The sequence below is a fragment of the Motacilla alba genome, chromosome 4, assembly GCF_015832195.1.
Source record: "Motacilla alba alba isolate MOTALB_02 chromosome 4, Motacilla_alba_V1.0_pri, whole genome shotgun sequence".
NCBI lineage: Eukaryota > Metazoa > Chordata > Aves > Passeriformes > Motacillidae > Motacilla > Motacilla alba.
In genome coordinates, this window is record NC_052019.1 from 31,411,177 (window position 1) to 31,430,581 (window position 19,405).

The 19,405-nt window shown below is 39.7% G+C and overlaps 2 protein-coding genes across 8 annotated transcripts; one reads left to right on the forward strand and one right to left on the reverse strand.

Moving 5' to 3' along the window:
* UFSP2 (UFM1 specific peptidase 2) lies at positions 1–14,708 on the forward strand. 5 transcript variants are annotated; one of them, XM_038134331.1, is made up of 12 exons: positions 1–137; positions 2,196–2,274; positions 3,335–3,515; positions 3,598–3,664; positions 4,005–4,162; positions 4,966–5,158; positions 6,609–6,755; positions 7,219–7,383; positions 8,663–8,787; positions 10,346–10,422; positions 12,126–12,250; positions 13,559–14,708. In XM_038134331.1, exons 2-12 carry the CDS (start codon positions 2,211–2,213, stop codon positions 13,643–13,645), a joined length of 1,389 nt encoding a protein of 462 aa, XP_037990259.1. In that variant the 5' UTR covers positions 1–137; positions 2,196–2,210; the 3' UTR covers positions 13,646–14,708. The 5 variants fall into 5 exon arrangements, with proteins under 5 accessions (XP_037990259.1, XP_037990258.1, XP_037990254.1 ...); XM_038134330.1 differs by having other exon boundaries at positions 3–145; positions 4,008–4,162; XM_038134326.1 differs by having other exon boundaries at positions 4–145.
* ANKRD37 (ankyrin repeat domain 37) lies at positions 10,593–19,393 on the reverse strand. 3 transcript variants are annotated; one of them, XM_038134333.1, is made up of 6 exons: positions 18,206–19,393; positions 16,681–17,202; positions 16,211–16,363; positions 15,405–15,496; positions 14,707–14,936; positions 10,593–11,561 (listed from the first exon to the last, which is right to left on the reverse strand). In XM_038134333.1, exons 2-6 carry the CDS (start codon positions 17,200–17,202, stop codon positions 11,302–11,304), a joined length of 1,257 nt encoding a protein of 418 aa, XP_037990261.1. In that variant the 5' UTR covers positions 18,206–19,393; the 3' UTR covers positions 10,593–11,301. The 3 variants fall into 3 exon arrangements, with proteins under 3 accessions (XP_037990261.1, XP_037990260.1, XP_037990262.1); XM_038134332.1 differs by having other exon boundaries at positions 17,288–19,393; XM_038134334.1 differs by lacking the exon at positions 10,593–11,561 and adding an exon at positions 14,281–14,422 and having other exon boundaries at positions 17,288–19,387.
* Between the last annotated feature and the right edge of the window lie 12 nt (positions 19,394–19,405).

Here is a 19,405-nt window from a genome sequence, read left to right on the forward strand (position 1 = left end):
GTACGCGTGCGCCGCCAGGCTGCGGGCCCGGCCCCCGCGGCGGCGCTGACGGACGTGGTGGGCCCGCCCCTCCCGGCCCGGCCCGGCCCCCTCTCCCCATCCCCGGGGAATGGACGGATGGGTGCGAGACTAGGTCGGTAGGTAGGTGAGTCCGTGGGTGTCCTGCCTCAGCGGGGAGGGGAGTGCCCCAGCCCGGGCCGAGCTAGCGGCGGCGCCGGGCCGGGCCGGGCGGGGCGGGCTGGTGTCCCCGCTGCAGGCTGGGTGCTCGGCCGTGGCGTTTGGGCCTCCAGCCCCAGGGTACCTCGGGAGGAGGTGCGGAGGCCCCTCGATCCCCTTTCTGCAGGACCCAGGCTGTGTCACACGGGGGGCAGCGACGCCTCCCGCACTGTCGCCTTCATATAGCCCCTGCCATTCTCCATCGCCCTTGGGAGACTCAGCTTGCCTGGCTTTAGTCACGGATTTTTTGGAAGAGGTCATCATAATGATGCGAGGCTCTTCTCGGTTGTGCCAGGCAATAGGACAAGAGGCCTCGGGCAGAACCTGATGCCCAGGAAGTTTCACCTGAACACGAGAAAGAGCTTCTTTACTGTGCAGTGGCAGCACTGGAGCAGTCCAGAGAGACGGTGGAGTCTCCCTCAGTGGAGATACTCAGGAACTGTCTGGACACGATCTGTGCACTGTGTTCTAGGATAACCCTGCTTGGGCAAGCAGGTTGGACCACGTCACCCTAACACCAAGGCTGTGGGTTTGATCCCCATTATGGGCCATTCACTTGAGTGTTGTACTCATTGTCCTTGTGGGTCCCTTCTAACTCAGAAGATTCTGTGACCCACTGTGGTCCTTTCCAACTTCACCCATGTTGTGATTCTGTGATGTCCATGATGAGCCACTAGCAAAAGTGGCTGCTTTTGCAGAGCTCTTCTTTTTATTCATGAACATTATTCTTGCATAGTAATAATTCAAATGAAAAACATTTACATCAACCCAGGCAAACATTTTTTCACATTCTGGCTGGCACTTTTGTGGGTCCCACACTCCAAGACCCTATCAATGCGGATAACTGTGTTGTCTAAAATACTTCAGGATTATGCTTCAGGAACCAAACTGTTTCTTGGCAATCCACAGTCACTGAAACATGAAAATCCTTCACCAGCAGATAAACTGTAGTAGATTATTATATTTTAACAGTCATGCATATTTTGTGTATTTCTCTTTAGAATGCTTTTAATGGAAAGAAAATTAGTCCTATGTTGTGGGGTTTTTATTTCATGAGTAGTGATGGCATTGCACGTGGAAGTGTCTCATACTTTGTAAGCAAACAGCTGTGCAATAAGTCTTTCCAAAGGGTCCTAGTGTAATTATTTTCCCAGGTGCTTGGTGGTTTTTTGGAGCAGTTAAAGCTTAAAGTTTAAGCATTTTTTCTGTGGACTGTTACAGTGAGTAGTACCCACACTCCTCTGTCACCTTTTGTTCCTCTCTGTACTGCCACAGCTGTTTTTGTCTGGTACATTGAACTTGATTGGGGATTGATCTGTCTGAAAAAGTCCTCTCTAAATAGAAGGGTGTCTTTCCATCTGCATGAGCTCTCTGGTGAAGTTCATGTTAAAATGTCTGCAGTGAGCAGTTAGGGGGACACAGAGCAGGGACTTTGGAAGGGGGAAGAAACAGCTGGCTGGTCTCTGTGGTGGCAAAAGCTGCTCTCCTGTCAAATGTGAAACTCAGCCTTAGTTCTAGAGGTTGTGTATGACACACGCATACCCACCCCTTTGCTTTTTCTCATTTCCCTGAAACTGATTTCCTAACTAGAAGAATATGTATTTTGAATATGTATTTATATATATATATATATGTGTGTGTGTGTGTGTGTGAATGTATATTATGGGAAACATGGCATTTGGATTGAAACAATGACATTTTACCTTAAGTATTTCTGTATGGTAGAAGTATAGAATTATGGCTTTTTTTTTTGTCAAGGTAGGAAATGTGTTCTGAGGTGTAATTGAGGTGCTGGTTGCAGCAACTGTGCACTGCTGCACCACTCACTTCCCTGTTTATTCACTGGCCTCGTGTGACCTGAGCAGCTGCAGTAATTGCTGGTGTGCTTGCACACTGTGGTACAACAGCAGTCAGTTGTAGCTTGAGAGAAGGCATGTTGAAATGGCTATTCATTTTCATTGCTTCTTTTTTCTCCTTAGGTAATTCCAGAAGCTATGGATATACTCTTCAGAATAAGAGGAGGCTTGGATCTTGCATTTCAGCTTGCAACTACTGATGGTGTGTCTATAAGATTAGCAGATTTCTTAATATTTATATTAACTTTTATTTGGACACTATTTATTATATTTCTTTTTTTGCCATTTTACCAGGTTTTAAGTGCTTCTTCACAAACCTGTAAAGATTATTCTTTACCTCTATAAATTTTCTGACCCTCTTTTTCCATCCTATGTTTTTTTTTTCAAATTTGAAATAAACTTTACATTGACATTTTAAACTAATTTCATTTGCATATACTCTTATTTGTGGATATGTTATTGGGATCACTTTTCTAGTACAAAAGTTATCTAATTGTGACCAAATTTAAGTTAATGCATCAGACAGATACAGCTTAGTTTTTGATAGCTCGTTAGTACTGTATTCCAAGTAATGTTTTCAACCCTCACAGTAAGGGAAAAAATGTGGCTAATGTGCCAGTTACTCTATCATATCCAACAGTGTCATATCCATTATTGGTTCAGGTTGTAAGGTGTGGGTCAAACACCTTATAAGCTGTGAAAGACAGCTGTACATACCAGTAATAAAGTTTCAGGCAAACCAGACTGTGGCATACAGGTCTATGCTGGCCAAAATTTGGTCCTCAGCTGGAATGTAGGCCCTGCTTTTCCAAAAATTAGTCTGGGTTTGGTTAATATTTCTGAACAATGATTTGAGGTCAGAAAAATAGGAGTGACTCAAATTGAATATTTTCAGGATTTTTTTCAAAAGCCTAAATATACATAGAAGATTGTCTGTACATGGAAGTTTGTTTGCATCTGTAGGCTTGGTTAAGACTTACTAGATGTGGTAAGTGACAGCAGAGTAGATTATTCTTCTCTAAGTTTGACAGCATCTGAGAGAAACAGTGCACCTTTGTTCAGGGAGGAGAGTGTGAATGTTTGAGGCAGACCTGCTAAGTGAAATCTTACCTCACTTTTGTTTACCCAGTCATTTTTCTGATCATAAACAGCACTTGCATTTTTATTCCGAGTAAAAAAAAAATTATTAAATGTCTGCCCAGCAGCTACAAAAAAAAGGTAAGGGAATTTTCTAGGCTAATTATATCCTTACTGTGTTTCAGAGGCATCAACAAAAAAGGCATTAGGATATGTTTTCAGTGATCTTGAAAACAAACTGTCCTCCGAGGTTCTTGTATTCAGAATTTGCCACAGTTCAGTCTATGTGTGGCCTAACAATGGTATGACCACAGTTCCAGAGCTGACTGATGAGTCTGCATGTAAGGAGATAAGACGATTTATACAGTAAGTATATTTAAAAACTGGGGGGGATGGTTAACAGATTAATTTCATCTTACAGAAATTTCTCTTTCTGTTGATAATTCAGATTTGATCAAGATGATGAGACCAAACGAAAGCTTGGCAAAAAAAAGGATAAAAAGTTACAAGATACGGTATGTTTCTAATAAATAAGAAAAATTATCATTTAATCATTTTTAGACTTGCCCTTCCTAGGCTTTTCTGTACACAAATAGGCATTGACATGACTTTAAAGAATGCTTTTAAAATCACTGAGACTCAACACGAGTGCAGAAATCCACCTACGGTAGATCAGCACATAGAAGTTTGTCTTCAACATTACCAGCTTTTTTCTAATCCAAGTATTTCATGACTGAGTTTGATACCAAATACCTGCAGTCTTACTTTTGCCTTCTTGGTTTCATGTACTTGTTTGTTCTTACTTTTACCTTCTTGTAGTTGGAGATGTAATATTGGTGTCTTTATTCTCTGCAGCAGCAGATAATCAATGTAGACCTCATGCTGGAAATGACATCTTCATTAGCTGCTTTGGCTCCAGTCATTGAAAGGGAAAAGAAAGAGCACCACTACATAAATATGACATTACCGGTTGATGTTGTTGTGTCTGTTTCTCCAGAAGAGCCATGGGGAAAGTAAGCGTTATCCTGAACTTGCAATTTTTCAGCTTCATTTCTGCTTTTTCTTGAAATAATGAAGTAAAACTATATCATTCACCAGTTTAATGAAAAGTATATAGTATTTTTGTGATGTAATTTTAACTGTGTAGGTAATAAAAGCTCATGTAGACAGCTGTTAACTCCGGTAATCTTGAGACATGATCCTTTTGCTGTCTATAAAAAATTCAGTTTATCAGTGTCTGGCAGATTGATAACTCATAACCATTGCTTAGCAAAGAATTGAGAAAGTCAGGAAAATGTTCTAGAAATTTTTGTATGTGAGGTGTATAAAAGTGAGAGTTGGTGTATATTTGATGAGTCTGTGTAATCTCAGCCCTACATTTGGGGGTGCAGCTGGGTAGGTGCAGATGGAAAACATTTGAGTCTGCCTATGTATTTTTTCCTTGCATTTTTTTTCATAGGATTTGACCCCGAACGACACTAAATGGAGTGGATAAAATGCAAAAAAAGAAGACATTTAGTCATATATTTAATTTTTATTTTGGCAAATGCTTATAGTGATTGTGTTTCTGATATGAGAGCAGGGTAGCCACATTTGGGAGGACTGAATCACTAGGGACTCATATCTGTGCACAGACAAGCTTTGAGTAAGGCACAGTTGGGCTCTGCCTTTTCCTGTGGGAGCAGAAGCATTGAAGTAGTGCAGTCATCTGACCAGGTCAGACACGCATTTAGGTATTGTATAACTCACAGCTGTGAGAAAAAATTATTCGCAATCACTGCTCTACTTTTGAAATATTCTCCCTTGTACTTTGCAGGGTACAAAATCTCCTAGTGAAAGCAATTCACGGGCAATTAACTGACATGGAAAGATGTATCATGAAATATGTGAAAGGAACATCAATTGTGGTACCAGAACAATTTCATTTCATGTTACCAGGAAAAAATCACCTCGTAACAGTCTCATATCCTACGGGTATTTCAGATGATCAGCTGGAAAGTTACAGAAAGGTAAAGCAAACAAACAGAACTGGATCTTTTATTTTTAATTACTGTAATTGAAGCAGTGGTAGGGCTTTCCATTTAGTCAATGTAGAATAAATACTAGCAGATAGTGCTGTATTTTAGATTCATCCAAAGCAGTATACTGAATGTGGAAACTTGATTCATTATAAGTTATTTTGTAGACTATGCCAGATCTCATTTTTGTGAGGGAACAACAGAAACTTTAAAAGTACAAAAAATTTGGTTGATAAATATTTTCTCTAAATTATACTTCCAGTAAAGTATTCTTTGAATTTCTCCCCTTTTTTTTCTTCTATGGTGGAACATCAGTTTACTTTTGGTGTGTTACTACATTCAGGTTTTTACATGTGTCCTGAAAGGCTTATTGGGGTTTTTTTCGGGGGTTTTTTTGGTTTCTTTCTTGGGGTTTTGTGGTGTTGCAGTGTTTTTGTCTGTTTGGAGGGGCTGCTTTTTGTAGCTCACAGTTGACCAGACTTAGCTTAGTTTTTGGCTTGTTTTTGCTTTTGGGTTGGCATCTAGAAAAAAGAATATGGATGAGGTGGAAGAATGTTGACATGTGCAGTCCTTTCAGATTGAGACTGATACCAGTCTAGGTCACACAATTGCATGTACTGAGAACAGGGAAAGAATATTCTGCAGTTTAGAGGTGTAGAAACTGGGGACTTTTTCTGTGTGAAGCATTACTGGGTATATAAAACCCAATCTAGCCTTGTGTTTGCAGAGGCCTCAGGCACTGCCTGTGTTTCCTGCTCTCTCTCTCTGCTGTTCACTCTAACCCACTGATGGGAAGTGTTACTGCAGCTCCTGTAGCTGGGTTCAGTGCTGGGTCATCTGCCTAAAATGTATTACCTGTGTTACACACATTATCCTAGATGATCTTATCATGCCTTTCACTCTTAAGCTCTGTGAAATAAGACAATATATCTCTTTAAATGTGGCTGCTGTGTGGCAAACAGAGCTTAAGAGATTTTAAAATAGACTGAATCTGCTTGAACCATAAGCCCAATATCTTTACTTTGCCTCAGTATGTGTTATTTGTATGCTCCAATATCAATTAAGATTATAATTTGGTGTGTGTATCTGCATTACTGTGTAGATGAAACTGTAATCCTTTTCTATGTTGGTGTATTTTATCATGCTTCCATATCAAACCTGTTCCTCGTGGTATTTTCAGTGGGGCTCCAGCAGCAGGTGTTATGTAACAGGACTGCATAAAGTAGTGGGCCCTTTAGATGGGAGGTAAGCCTGCATGAGCTGCCCTGGAGAGGAGAGGTCTAGTAGTAAACATACCCGCTGAATGTTTAATTAAGCCTATTTTAATAATTTGCTAAACTATGCTGTTAAAATTGTATCTTTATTGCTGCTTACAATGTGGTCTTTCTTTTAATCCAAAATTTGAATTGTGTTTCTTATTTTTATTTGAACTTGCATGTAGGAATTGCATGGGTTATACAATCTGCCTTGTGACAGACCATATTTCAAGAGAGCAAATGCTTATCATTTTCCAGATGAACCATATAAAGATGGATATCTCAGAAATCCACATTTACATCTTAGTTCTCCTGGCATGGAGTCTGGTATGGTAAGTTTAAATTGAAACATTCTGCAGAAAGTACCTTTTTATTTTAGTTGAGATTTTTTTAATTGAAAGAAGTAATTTAGATAGTCAATGATGTGCAGATGAGAAAGTGAAATAATTAGCTTGACCTTTTAAGCAAAAGGGCTCCTCTGCACAAAATGGCATGGCTTTAATTTGTTGTATTTGTCCCAAAGAAATTGGATTCTCTTGGGAAAATAATGTCCACGATTTTAGCATGTATTCTAAAATGTTTCTCAGAACCAGGACAAGAAACTAAAACTATGAACAGAGTGTAGGAGAAAAAATTAGGTGCAGTTAATCATGTGTGAATAATGACCCTTTGAATCTTCCAAAGATTTGCTGCCCCCAACTGTAAACTTTACAGTGCAAGTGCCAGGTGGTGTGATTTCTCTGAAAACTGCTGCAAGTGTGATCAGATGCCTCTGTGCTCTCCCCTCCCGTGCAGGTTTATTTGGTACAAGGTGTATACAGTTACCACCACTACATGCAGGACCGCATCGATGACAGCGGCTGGGGCTGTGCCTATCGCTCTTTGCAGACAATCTGCTCTTGGTTCAAGCACCAAGGCTACGTGGATAGACCTATACCAACACACAAGGAAATTCAACAGGTACAGAACATTTAAGGAGATTATTTTATGCATATTTGTCTGGAAAGGTTTATGTAGATTATTTTTTAAATATCAAATTCGTACATTTTAGATGATATTTTTTGTCCCTTAAATTGGACTGGTGGTTCTGAATTGTTTGTGTTGGGTGACATTATCTGTACAAATAAGATACATTAAAATAGTCTTTTATGTGTTTCCTTGGATTAATGTTCTATTAGAAGCTGTGATATGACATTTTCAGTGTTTTTGTCAAATGAAAAGAACAAAGAACCCAATGTGTCATGCTAAAATTAGTTTTAAAACTGGCTGTCATCTTCAGTGACAGCTGGATTAGTTCCCAGATGCTACACAGGAATTTACTGACAACTTCTGCAACTTTGCCTTTGACAGTAGTGCACTTTTCCTGATTTTTGAACTCTCCTTCACTTCTTTTTCTGTTTTGAATTTAAGTGCATACCTGAATTGTTCGTTTTTGTTAACAGCGCTGAATTAAACTGTAGGCTTGTAGCTAATACCCATACTTGGGTATGCCTGTCAAGGAATACTGCAGTTACCCCCTGTCTTCTAAATATAACTCTTCATGTTACAATTATTTACTGAAGATTTTTAGTAAAGTTTAATTCATTCAATGAAAAAAAATTCATTTTATGTAGCAGGGATGTGAACACTAAAGGTAAAACCACATTTCCTGAACATTTCTCAATCCACACCTGGATGCTATTGAAATCTGTGCACTCCTGTAGCATATTTAGGCATCTAAAAGAGGGCAGTAGCCCTCAGAAGACCCTTGGGCTTTGTGTCCTGATCAGAAAAGGTCCTTCTCAAGTGCTGAATGTAACATAGAAGGCTCAGAATGAAGAAGAGTTTGAAATAAACCATAACCTTTGACATGGCTCCAGTAGCCTCTTCTTCAGAGCACTATTTTATGGATCCTTTCCTGAGTGCTTTGAATAGAAATCCAAGCCTTTCAGTCTGTGAAGTGGCTTCTGCAGTGTACAAATGATGCACTCCATTATTAAAGAGCTCAGTGGTCGCCCTCCCAGCCTGAAGTCTGCCTGTGGACCTGGGATTGTAGTCTCTGCTCATGGACACAATTCTGCATTACTGCCCAAAACAGAACCACAGTGAATGAATTCAACATTCATTGGTCTGCTTTTAAACAGCCAGGTTCAAAACACATGCCCATATATATAAAGCAACTTTGTTCACACAAAGTGGTGGAATTCCCTACTATATGTTGTTGATACTTGGGTTTCTTCCTCATTATGATGTTGCAAAGGCACTGGTTGATGCTGGAGACAAGCCTGCAGCATTTGTTGGGTCACGGCAATGGATTGGTTCGATTGAGGTACAGCTTGTTTTGAATCAGCTTTTTGGAATAACATCCAAAATATTATTTGTCAGGTAAGAATCACTACCTGTTAAGTAGCTTGGTAATTGCTAGAAAGACTGAATGCCTTAAAATGCAAATCATGATCACAGTACATGGGAGAAGAGGTATAATTAAAGAAGAGATATAATTAACCCTCGATTTCTACCTTTAGTTGTGCTAAGTGCTTATAGATGAAGGTAGTGTTAAATTTCTTGGGAGCTTTGGGTTCTAGTTTCCATTTGCTATAAATTGCTTAATAATATGCAATTTGCCTGGTTTTATAAAGCTATGGTCAAATGCTTCCACAAGAAATGTGGCTCCCGTTGGGTTTGCTTAATCTAAAAATTGCTTCATGATATGCAAACTGATATGGAATTCAGCCTGTTCCTTTGCACCACAATTTTTGATGCAGGCACACAGTCTGATGTCCAGAGAGAAGTGAATGTACAGTGACAAATGGATTATTACTGCAGCCACAGACTTAACTTGTGAGTTTAAGATTGAGGCAAATTGTTGAGAAGTCTGGAAAATAATGTTCCCCTTTTTGCATTTGTGTGACAAATAAAGCAAGGAATTTGTTTCCATTCTGACAATCTGATGCTCTCATACACAATGAAGGACCCTATGAAGATATTTGGGACAAAAAGAATGGTCTTTAGCATTTATCAGAAGAAAAACTACCATATTTTTATCATTTAGGAAGCACTAAGCAGACTAATAAAACCCTGAACATTTAATAAATACAGTCGTGAAATTAAGAACATACACTAACAGTATGTATGAAAATACAAACCAAAATATTTTTAATGTGTTATGTTTAGAGTAAATTTACACTGTAGATATCCTAGAAGAGCATGGTAATGGGGATCCTTAATGGTAGGAAAATAGTTCAGGTCTTCAATATCCTAATTTTTTTGCTTGTAGTTGCAGAGGATCCACCTATTATTTATAGCAGCTGTGACAGGCTCTGCCAGTAGAAGATTTTTATTCCTGCATATGAGAATATAGAATACACTCCTTTCTGAACTGGGTAGAGTTGCTCATAGTGCTGCTACAAGGGAGCACCAGTTTTTCTCAGTGTTACAAAAAACCAACATCACTACCATGCCGGGAAGAAGAAACAATCATGCAGCTTTTTCAGCTGGTCCCTGGCAGTGGATTTTTTGTCTTGGGCTTATTTCCAGCTAGCATCTCTAATTCTTTATGGAAATAAGACTTCACAGCTGTACCAGCAACACTGGTACTGGATCCATTTTAATAAATACATCATTTCCCAGTTTTGTATTCTGTCTGCATTTAATCCATTCCTGCTTGGGGAGTAGGCACACAGACTCTCACTGGGTTTCAAAAAGATTAGCCACTATATAAAGAAATAAAAAGACAAGATATTAAAAATGTTTGTATTAATTTCCATGCCTAGCAAATAGACCTTGTGTTAAAAGATGTTTTTCAGATTTTCTCAGGAAGTTTACAAAGGAATAGTCCAAGTGACTTTCTAATCAGTTATCTACGCAGTGAACGAGTGTAATGGACAATTAGTGAAGTAAGCCTAGTGAGAATGACAAATCTCTTATTGTTTTTCTTACCTAGCCAGGGTTCTGAACTAGCATTGCAGGGAAGAGAGCTTGCTAATCATTTCAAGACTGAGGGAACTCCAATTATGATTGGTAAGTACTTGAGTGTTGAAGAATGCTAATGAAAGTGCATGGCCTCCCTGTGCTGAATTTCATTTCAATTAGAACCCATTTAATTTACTGTACAAAAGTTAATCAAAACTGTAGATGAACTAAAAATTACGGTTTTCCCAAGGTAGCCTTGAAAATGATAGAGTTTCGTCTGGTTGGTATATTTTTATTTAGTATTTCTTTCAAGCTCAGTATTAAACATGGTAAAAAAAGTCAGTCTAAATGGTGTTTTTATAAATTTCTATTAAGTCAGAACTTGAGCTGACTTCCATTCTGTACCAGAGCAGAAGTTCATAGAGTTCCCTAAAACTTCCCCTCAGAGATGAGTACTGTTTATCTGGCTTGGAAGAGAAGGGTATTATCCAAATTTGTTTTAAGACCAGCTTTAATAATCTGAAGTATTGGTATGATAAGAAGTGCCATTTGTAAAAATACTGCAACATTATTGAATATTTTTTCCATGCTGTGTTTTAGGAAATTAATAATATTGATATTATTATTTTCAACTTTAGTAACATTAATTTAAGCAATTTTTAGTCTGTATTTGTCATTCCATAATACAGTGTAACTTTCTCAAAACAGAGGTGCCAGAAGTCCAGACTTTGGTATGGTAGTGGTTTGGATTAGATATTAGGAAGAAATGCTTCCCTGTGAGGGTGGCGAGGCACCAGAACAGCTGCCCAGAGAAGCTGTGGATGTCCCAGGAGGGTGGCCCAAGGCTCAAGGACAGGTTCAGTGGAGCTTTGAGCACCTGGTCAGTGGGAGATGATCTGCCCATGGCAGGAGGGTTGGAACTAGGTGATACTTAAAGTCCTTCACAACCCAAACCATGCTATGATTCTGTTCAATATTCTTGGCCTTTCAGCAGCCTTTTTGTCTGAATTTCAAGAATGTAGAGTCCTGTATTGAAAAATCTTTTTGTCTGTAACTTACCCTTCCCTGTAATGCTCTCTTGTAGGGTGGTTTAATTTTTGTTGTCTTTGGAGGGCTGGAGTTGGGCTTCTTGAAGGTGGGGTTTGGGTATTGTTTTTGCTTGTATTCTTCCAGGGATTTTGCAATCCCTATGTGCTGTGTGGAGTTATTACTACAATATTGCAGGGAAGTAAAGTATGGCATGTTACCTGAAAGAAACATGCAAGAGTTAACCTGTGCCCATCTCATCAAAATATCCCCTTTTCCTGTTTGCAGGCTGAGGAAAGGGAAATCAGAATTTACTATTCTGCCCCTTTTATTCATTGATGTAGCATAGTAGAAAACAACAGATAAACTTCATCCAGGAATTGCGATTTCTCTTCTAATTTTAGTCCTTTTATAACCATTTTTCAGATTTCTTTCCTACAATTGGGTTTCTTTTTAAAAAAAAGTGCAAAAGGGATGTTTGAAATGTTTTTGACTTCATCTGGTGGAAGTACTGAGGATTTAAGCTGCCTTGCTGACTTGGAAAAAAATTGGAAAGTAGATTCTCTGCTTACTTTAGTTACTGTGACTAACTATTCTTAGATGTAGTAAAGATACATTGTTTAATAATGTCAAGAATCTTATGAAAGAAACACTTTCAGAATCATCTTGATACAAGCTAATCTGTCAATAGATGGTGTTGGTTGAGTTACTTTTATTTAGCCCTTGCACATTAAATCAATCTCAGTGAAAAAAAAATTCAGCAATCTGTGTTTCTCCTATTTTAGGCGGAGGTGTTTTGGCTCACACGATATTAGGAGTGGCTTGGAATGAGACTACAGGGCACATTAAATACTTGATTCTAGACCCACATTACACTGGAGGAGAAGATCTGCATGTTATTTTGGAAAAGGTGAGGCTTAATACACATATATACTCACACATTTATGTATATACATGTATCTTGGCATTAAACAAATACTGTCCAGCCAAATACAGCGTGGCCATTCTGTGGCTTCTCCATTCCTTATGGAAGAAGCACTGACCCCAGTTAACCTGCATACTACAATATGCTAAGTATTGTCAGTTTCTGAAACTCAGTCTTTGGAGATGTATCAGATCAGAGACTACATCAAGTTATTATACGCTAAAGCAATGTTCTTTATTTGATATGAATTCACCCATTTTCCCTTTTACCCAGGGGTATATACAATAAATGTGTTTTGTATTTTGAATAAAACAGAAAATTCTGTTCAGGCTGTAAGATGCTCTAAATGAAACAGAGAAGATAATTTATTTTAAATTTTAAAAGTTCTTTTAAAAATCCAACACTAACCATTCTCAGATCAAGCCTTTAACAATGATCAGAGGGTAGGTACTGAATTGTTTTGAAAATGTGGAAAAACTACAAAGTGCTCAGGGGTATGTAATGTCATTTCCACATTAAAAGCACTAAACGGGATGATGCAGCACATCACAAACCAGTAAATATAGTGTCAGATATGTAAACTCTTAAAGCAGCTGAATCACCCTGTAAGTGCTAGGTAATCAGTGTCTTTTCTGTTTTTCATATTAAGCTCCAATTAGTAACTTTTATTTCTAATCTTTGATGCCCTTGTGCAGGCCCAACAAAAAAACCCAACAAACAAAAAAAATGAGCTGTTTAAGAAGCATTTTACTGGCCTATAATGATCAGAGCTTGAAATGAACACAGGAAGAAACAATTTCCAAGGAATGTGTAGGACCAAAGGCTGTTACAGCTACTAGCTGTTAGAATGGTTCAGTGGTCCAGGAGGATGAAATAAATGCAGAACTCACTTTCCTCATCAAAAGCGTCTAGGGAGGAACTAAGGGAAACTGTGGGAATGATGGTGTTTCAGAATAACATTAGCCTCTCTGGAGCAGCAGAAGGTAGTGGGGAGGTGGGGATGGGGAAGAGATGTTACTTTCTAAGAATTAAGCTGGGGAGGGAGGAAGGGGGAGAGAGTCTTTTTGTAATGTGTTTTCCATTAATGTGTTACTAGGCATGTAGAGAACTTTCTGAAAATTGTCATTGCATTCTATAGACATTTGAAAATAATTAATACAGCTCAGATTAGTACGATTAGTAAAATAAGAATAGACTCAATAGTAAAAACCAGGGAAAACAGAATTTGAATTTCTGGCAGGAAAAACAGAATTTGAAGTAGATTTAAAAGCTATCTTGCTTTTCCTTGGACAGGGCTGGTGTGGATGGAAGGGCCCGGAGTTTTGGAACAAGGACGCCTATTATAATCTGTGCCTACCTCAACGACCAAAGGCTATTTAAATTCACTGTCATGCTGAATGTGCTGAGACAGAATAGGAGCTTGTCTAGATGAAACTCTCATGTTATTTATCAAAATAATGCTTTAAGTCAATCAAAACCCAGTTGAAATAGAAATGTTGGTTGAATGACTTAAATTAAGAAACTATTTTTTTTAATGACACCTGTAGAAATAAGTTACCTGCTTTGAACTGTATTCCTTACAAATGCATCTATTAGGCAACAAATACTCTGTACTTTCCACAGCACAACTTTAGTATATATAGTTTATATAGTATTTCTTCTTCTGCTAGACTCTTTATAGATTAAATGGCAAATCTGTTTTATGGAATTCTTTTACGACAAAAAGATAAAGTGTCCTCTGCCTTTCAAGTTCCACTTAGCCAGCTGTCCTGTCCATTATGAATCTGTTCAAAGGCCTTGTTGCTGGTGTTCTTGATGACGCATTTTAGGAGTGGGAAAAGAATGGCTATATTTACTGAACTTTATTAATTTTGCTGGCATATTTACACAGAAAAATCAGGAGAATTAATTTTTCTATGTTCATTTATTTATAGCTGAATGAATACAAGTATTCCGGGGGAAAAAAAACACCTCACAAAATTCTTCTGTAAGAAGTAACAATAAACAAGCTTTCCTCCTTCTCAGAAGGAGACAATGTCCCAGCACACACATCTGACTGCTCAGTGTATCATCCAGTCATGGTTCTTCAGACTTTAGATTCCCCGTATTTCATGTTGGGATTACAAGCTGTTTCTTCTGGCAGCTAGGAGACAAGATCTGTCATAGAAACAAAATAAGTCTGTAGCTACTTCATCAGTACATCAGTAAGAGAACCTATGATTTTTACTTTTCCTGTGTTGAAGTAGCCTCTTAAGTGGCATTCCACATTTACTATCCATTTCCAAGAAGATCCTAACCTTAAGTACCTATGCAAGTTCCTATCCTTACTTGGAGGCTCCTAAATCTAACTGCTCTGTGTCTAACACACATTCATTTTACTTAGATGCTAAAAACATTTTAAAAAATATTCTGAATTGTATTAAACCAACACTGTTACACACCATCTGATCTTCTCCTCTTCCTGTTTATGGATCTGCTGGTTTCACTTTCTTGTTTCTCTGCAGTTGGATTCTCTCTCTGTAAGCCATGTCTGTCACTTAGCGAGTATCCAGACTGTCCTCTCAGTTTCATTGTCTGAGTGTGCTGAATTGTCCTGAGGAACTTGGCACATTCCAGAAAGCCATAATCCAGTGCAAGGTCTGCTGCTGTCTGTCCACTGTTGTTGCACAAGCTGAAATACAGAATTAACAATAACCAATTAAAGTGGAATAATGAGCAAGTGCTGATTAGGTGGTGATTTAGGCAGGTGTATAAAAATAAGTACTGAGAATCAGTACCAAGAAGCTTTGTCAAGGATAGCATACGGCTCATACAGGGGGTTGGTATTAAATACAAAAAGGAATAATTACTTCAAAATAAATTTGTCATCAGATTATTACTGGCTTTAGCGTATCAGAAAGGCAAGAAGAGGGTGAGACTAGGATCAGGAATATTCTCTCAGCAGTTATCACAGAGGTATATAGCTGAACAACAGCTTGTGAGCATGTGGTCAGTGCTCCTTTGTTTATGTCAGTTTTTCATACTCCTGTGGCTGTAGTCATGCTATATTTGCAGCCTTAGCATGTGTGTTCTGAGCAAGTTAAATGTACTCTGTAAAATGCATATCCTTTGTGCTCTTACTAAAAGTCGCTCAACTTACTCAACTTTAGCATCGCCAGCAACAAGGAGAGCAAGACATTCCAAACTCCCAACTTTCGCTGCTTTATGTATCGGGGCTTCTCCAAGGCAATCCTAAAAACACAATTTATATATAACAATCACTTGCAAGAAGAGGAGTAGGATAAACCTGTCTTGTTCTCAAAAATTACTGTTTACGTACCCCACTCTGTTATGAGCTGAGAGAGAGATTAAAGGAATACAGCTGGAATAGTAATGGTAACTACCATTAAATGTCTCATGTGTTCATCACCACAAAGCAGAAGTGCTGTCTCCTGCAGTACTCATTGTTTAACCTTTACCTTCTAAAAGATAACTTACACAGAATACTCTCTACACAGATTAACAGCATCTCTTAGCACCATTCAGGGATTGCTATGATCAGTAGCTTGCTACCAGCTCAAAGGTAAAAGGGATTCAACTAAGCAACTCGAGTAAGAATCCTTACATTTACTCAAAGTATGGAGAAACTTTTGGAGGAAAAATAAATACTCAAGTTGTGTAAAAGAATTAAGTTGTTTGGACATCTGCATGCAGCGCTCTAAGTGTGAAAATTAAATTATACATTGCAAGTGAAGTTATATTGCTAATGCAATATAGACAGGATTTCTGGTTCATGCTAGAAGTTACTCTAGAATAAGCACTCTAGAATAATAGCAGGTACCTCGTGCAATACAGCTGAGTATAAAAAAAACCCTCTCTTAGATAAAAAATGTATCAATAATATTAAGTGGATTTACAGACATGCCAGATTAGAAGTGGAAGGAATAAAATGTACGTGTTTTTTACCTGTTGGTTCAAATTTGCTCCTGTCTGCAGTTGCCAAAGTAGGAAAAAAGCTTCACCACCACAAGCAGCCAAGTGAGCTGGAGACTGACCAGAGGCATCTGCAGGTGCGTTCACACCGGTTCCTGTCTCAAATAGGTTGCTGAAACTACCAGACTGAAACAGGACATCAAAAGAAAAAGAGAAATGTTACTGCCAGTGTAAGCCACGGCAGGTCTCAGAATACTGCATCACAGCAAAAAGCATTCCCCTTGCAAATCATTGGACCTTCATGTTCCTTGCAACTGCCTTTTAAATATTTTATTTTTTAAAGAGCAGTTCAAGAAAGAGGTTTTTGGCTTTTAACCTTACCGATCGACAGCGTTAGTGCCCCAGCATTAACAGCAGCAGCTCCAGGCAAACAACACCTCATTTACTTCCGCAGCTGGGCTCCCGGCAAGACAGAGCCACAGACAGACCGTCCCAAACCTCACCTCTGAGCTGCAGTCCAGCATCAGCATCGCTTCCCCTCGTTGGGCGCGGGGCTGTCGGGGCTCGGGGCTGGGGGACCGAGGCGCGGGTCGGTCCGTGCCCGGCTCCCTGGCCGGCTGCGAGCGCCGTGCCCGCAGCCCCGCCCCGCCCGCCGGCCGCACGTAGGCAGCGGCCGCCGCCGCCCAATGGCCGCCCCGCAGGCTCCGCGGGGCCGCGGCCGGGTCGGGGCCGGGGCGCGGGGCTGGCGGCGGCCATGTGGCGCGGGGCCGGCCGGCACGTCCCGCACACACTCGGCAGCCGCGGCAGCGCCCTCGGGAGCCCCGGGCAGCCCGGCACCGGCCGCTGCACCGGGCGGGAGCGGGCGCCGCTGGAAGCCCCGCTGCCGCCGTCAGCCGGGAGCCACCGAGCCCTGAGCGCGGCCCGGCGTGCGCTCGGTGCTGCTGCTGCCAGGAGCAGCCGCCGCAGTTGTTCTGCCAGCGGACTTTAACGTGGTTTGGGAAGGCTAGACCAAGGCAGGCTTGCATCTAGGAAAGAAAACAATAGAGAATTAATTTAGATTTTTTTTTTCCAAAAAAAAAAAAAAAGCTAAGTCAGTAAAAAAATCCATACCATTGTCCTGCCTGAACTCTGCCTCTAGGCCAGGGAGACGGGCCAGACGAGCCATGCTGTGAGACCCAGCTCTCACCTTCAGCACAGACATGGCAGCATCACCACCAGTCTGAGATGGACTAGAATCAGCAGTGGTGGATCTGGGCACAGCCACCTGCTACATCTCTGCTCAAAACACATTTGCAAAAACAGAACTTTGATTGTCACTTCAAAGAGTGACTATCAAAGTGAGAGAGGGTGAGTGTCCAAGGTGCACAATTCTCTTCCCTTAGCATGATGGTATTTCCTTCTCTGTCAAATACCTACATGTTTGTTATAGAAGTTCCTCATAATCATTACCATCATTTAAAAAAATAATTAACAATCACATATTTAAAAAACAAATAATAATGGCATGGTTTTAGTAAACAGATGGGGAAAAAGAAGCCTAACTGTTCCTTTAGGGCATACATAGTTATGAAATGAATTCACAAACATGATGAAATTACCTTCTGCTTCTCCTTTGGGAAAGCTAATATAAATGATTTTAGTGCAATATGAGCATATACAGTACAATTTTTAAAGGTGCAGAAATCCAGGTAGATAGGCTGTGATCAGTTCAGCAGAATTGTTTTAGTAGTGGCAGTTTTCACTTCTCTTTTACATGGAAAGAAGCACACTTGTGTAATTACAAAATGTTGTATTGGGTTTTTCCCTGAACAGCTAGCCAAGCTAATTAGCTAATAAACAAATAAAATTCCTACACTTCTAACTATGCTTCATTAGGGATGAAATACCTTAATGCGATTTAAAGATTCTTTTGAAAACACACATATCCAGATTTAGCTTAAGACAAAATAGTTTTGCATTGCCCAAGAGGTTGTGTTTTGGTGCTTTTGGTTTTATTTTTGTTTTCAAGATCTTTCCTCCCTACATTACCTCAGTAATTTAGAGGTTTCAAGCTGCACCTGAGGAATCTCATCTTTCCAGCCTAGCCACCTACACACACATCTGCATCCGGCCAGCAAAACTCTCTTCAAATTCCTGCTATTAATTAGTTCTTGAGCTTCAGGTCACATTTGGCACACCTCATTAATGCCTGCAAAACTCTTCTGCTTTTGAAAAACTGGTACTTGTAGTGGTATAAACACAGAAGCAACAATTCTCATCTATTTTGTATGGGGCAGCCCCAAGTGCCAGGTAAGGACAAGGCTTCCTGGCTACAGCTGTTCTGGAACACAACTCAGCAAAAATTCTTCTGAGCCTTGTATCTCAGATCACACATCTTGCATTTGTATCAACAAAATTAAATTGGAAAAATTGTTCTAATAAATGTGTAAGCAGTCAGATAAACCAAGGTGTGCTGGTGACTCTCACACCCTTCTGCATCAAAAGCAGCCACGCAGCCCATTGTTAGTTGTCTATGCTGAAGGGTACTGCTGCTCTCACAGACAGTTCTTCACTCTGTTAAATCAAGTAATTAATTGATGCTTAAAAAAAAAAAAGTTTATTTTCCTGTAGATTTCTTTGGTTATATCATCTACACAAAATGAATCAGGATTAATTTTAGGAGTTTCTTGTCTTGGTACTTCAAGTCACTTGGGACTGCTGGAAAACATCACATTGAGCCGATGGTTTTAACCACACAAATCTGCAGGCATCACTCTCCCGTTTTGATTGTTGCCTCTGTCCCTGTCGCTATAGAAACAGATCACACTGCCAAAAATGGAAGGATGATAATCATCTGGAAAAAAAGAAAAAGCTGGGAGCACAGCTAAAGATTATTTTGAAAGCAGTTTCACGCATTTTGATATTAGTCCCTTTTTGTAAGACAGACAGCCAGAAGCAATCAACAGAAGTGGAAGCAATGCTTTACATTTCAGGAGAAATCTCGAACAGCATCTTCCCTCAATTATCCTTTTAAGTTTTTTAATATCTATACGGGCAAAACAAACTACATTACAATAAACAGTTTCTGATCACTGGAAGCGGCGTGAAGTCCCGCCTGCTATACTGAAGTGTTGTGGCCTGGTGCCTTTTTCTCTGAATTGCATGCAGAGTTTCAGCTCCTTTTGCCTATAGTGTCCTGCAGAGCATTTTGGGCTTCTGCTTTTGATTTCCGACAGAACCGGCGGCAGC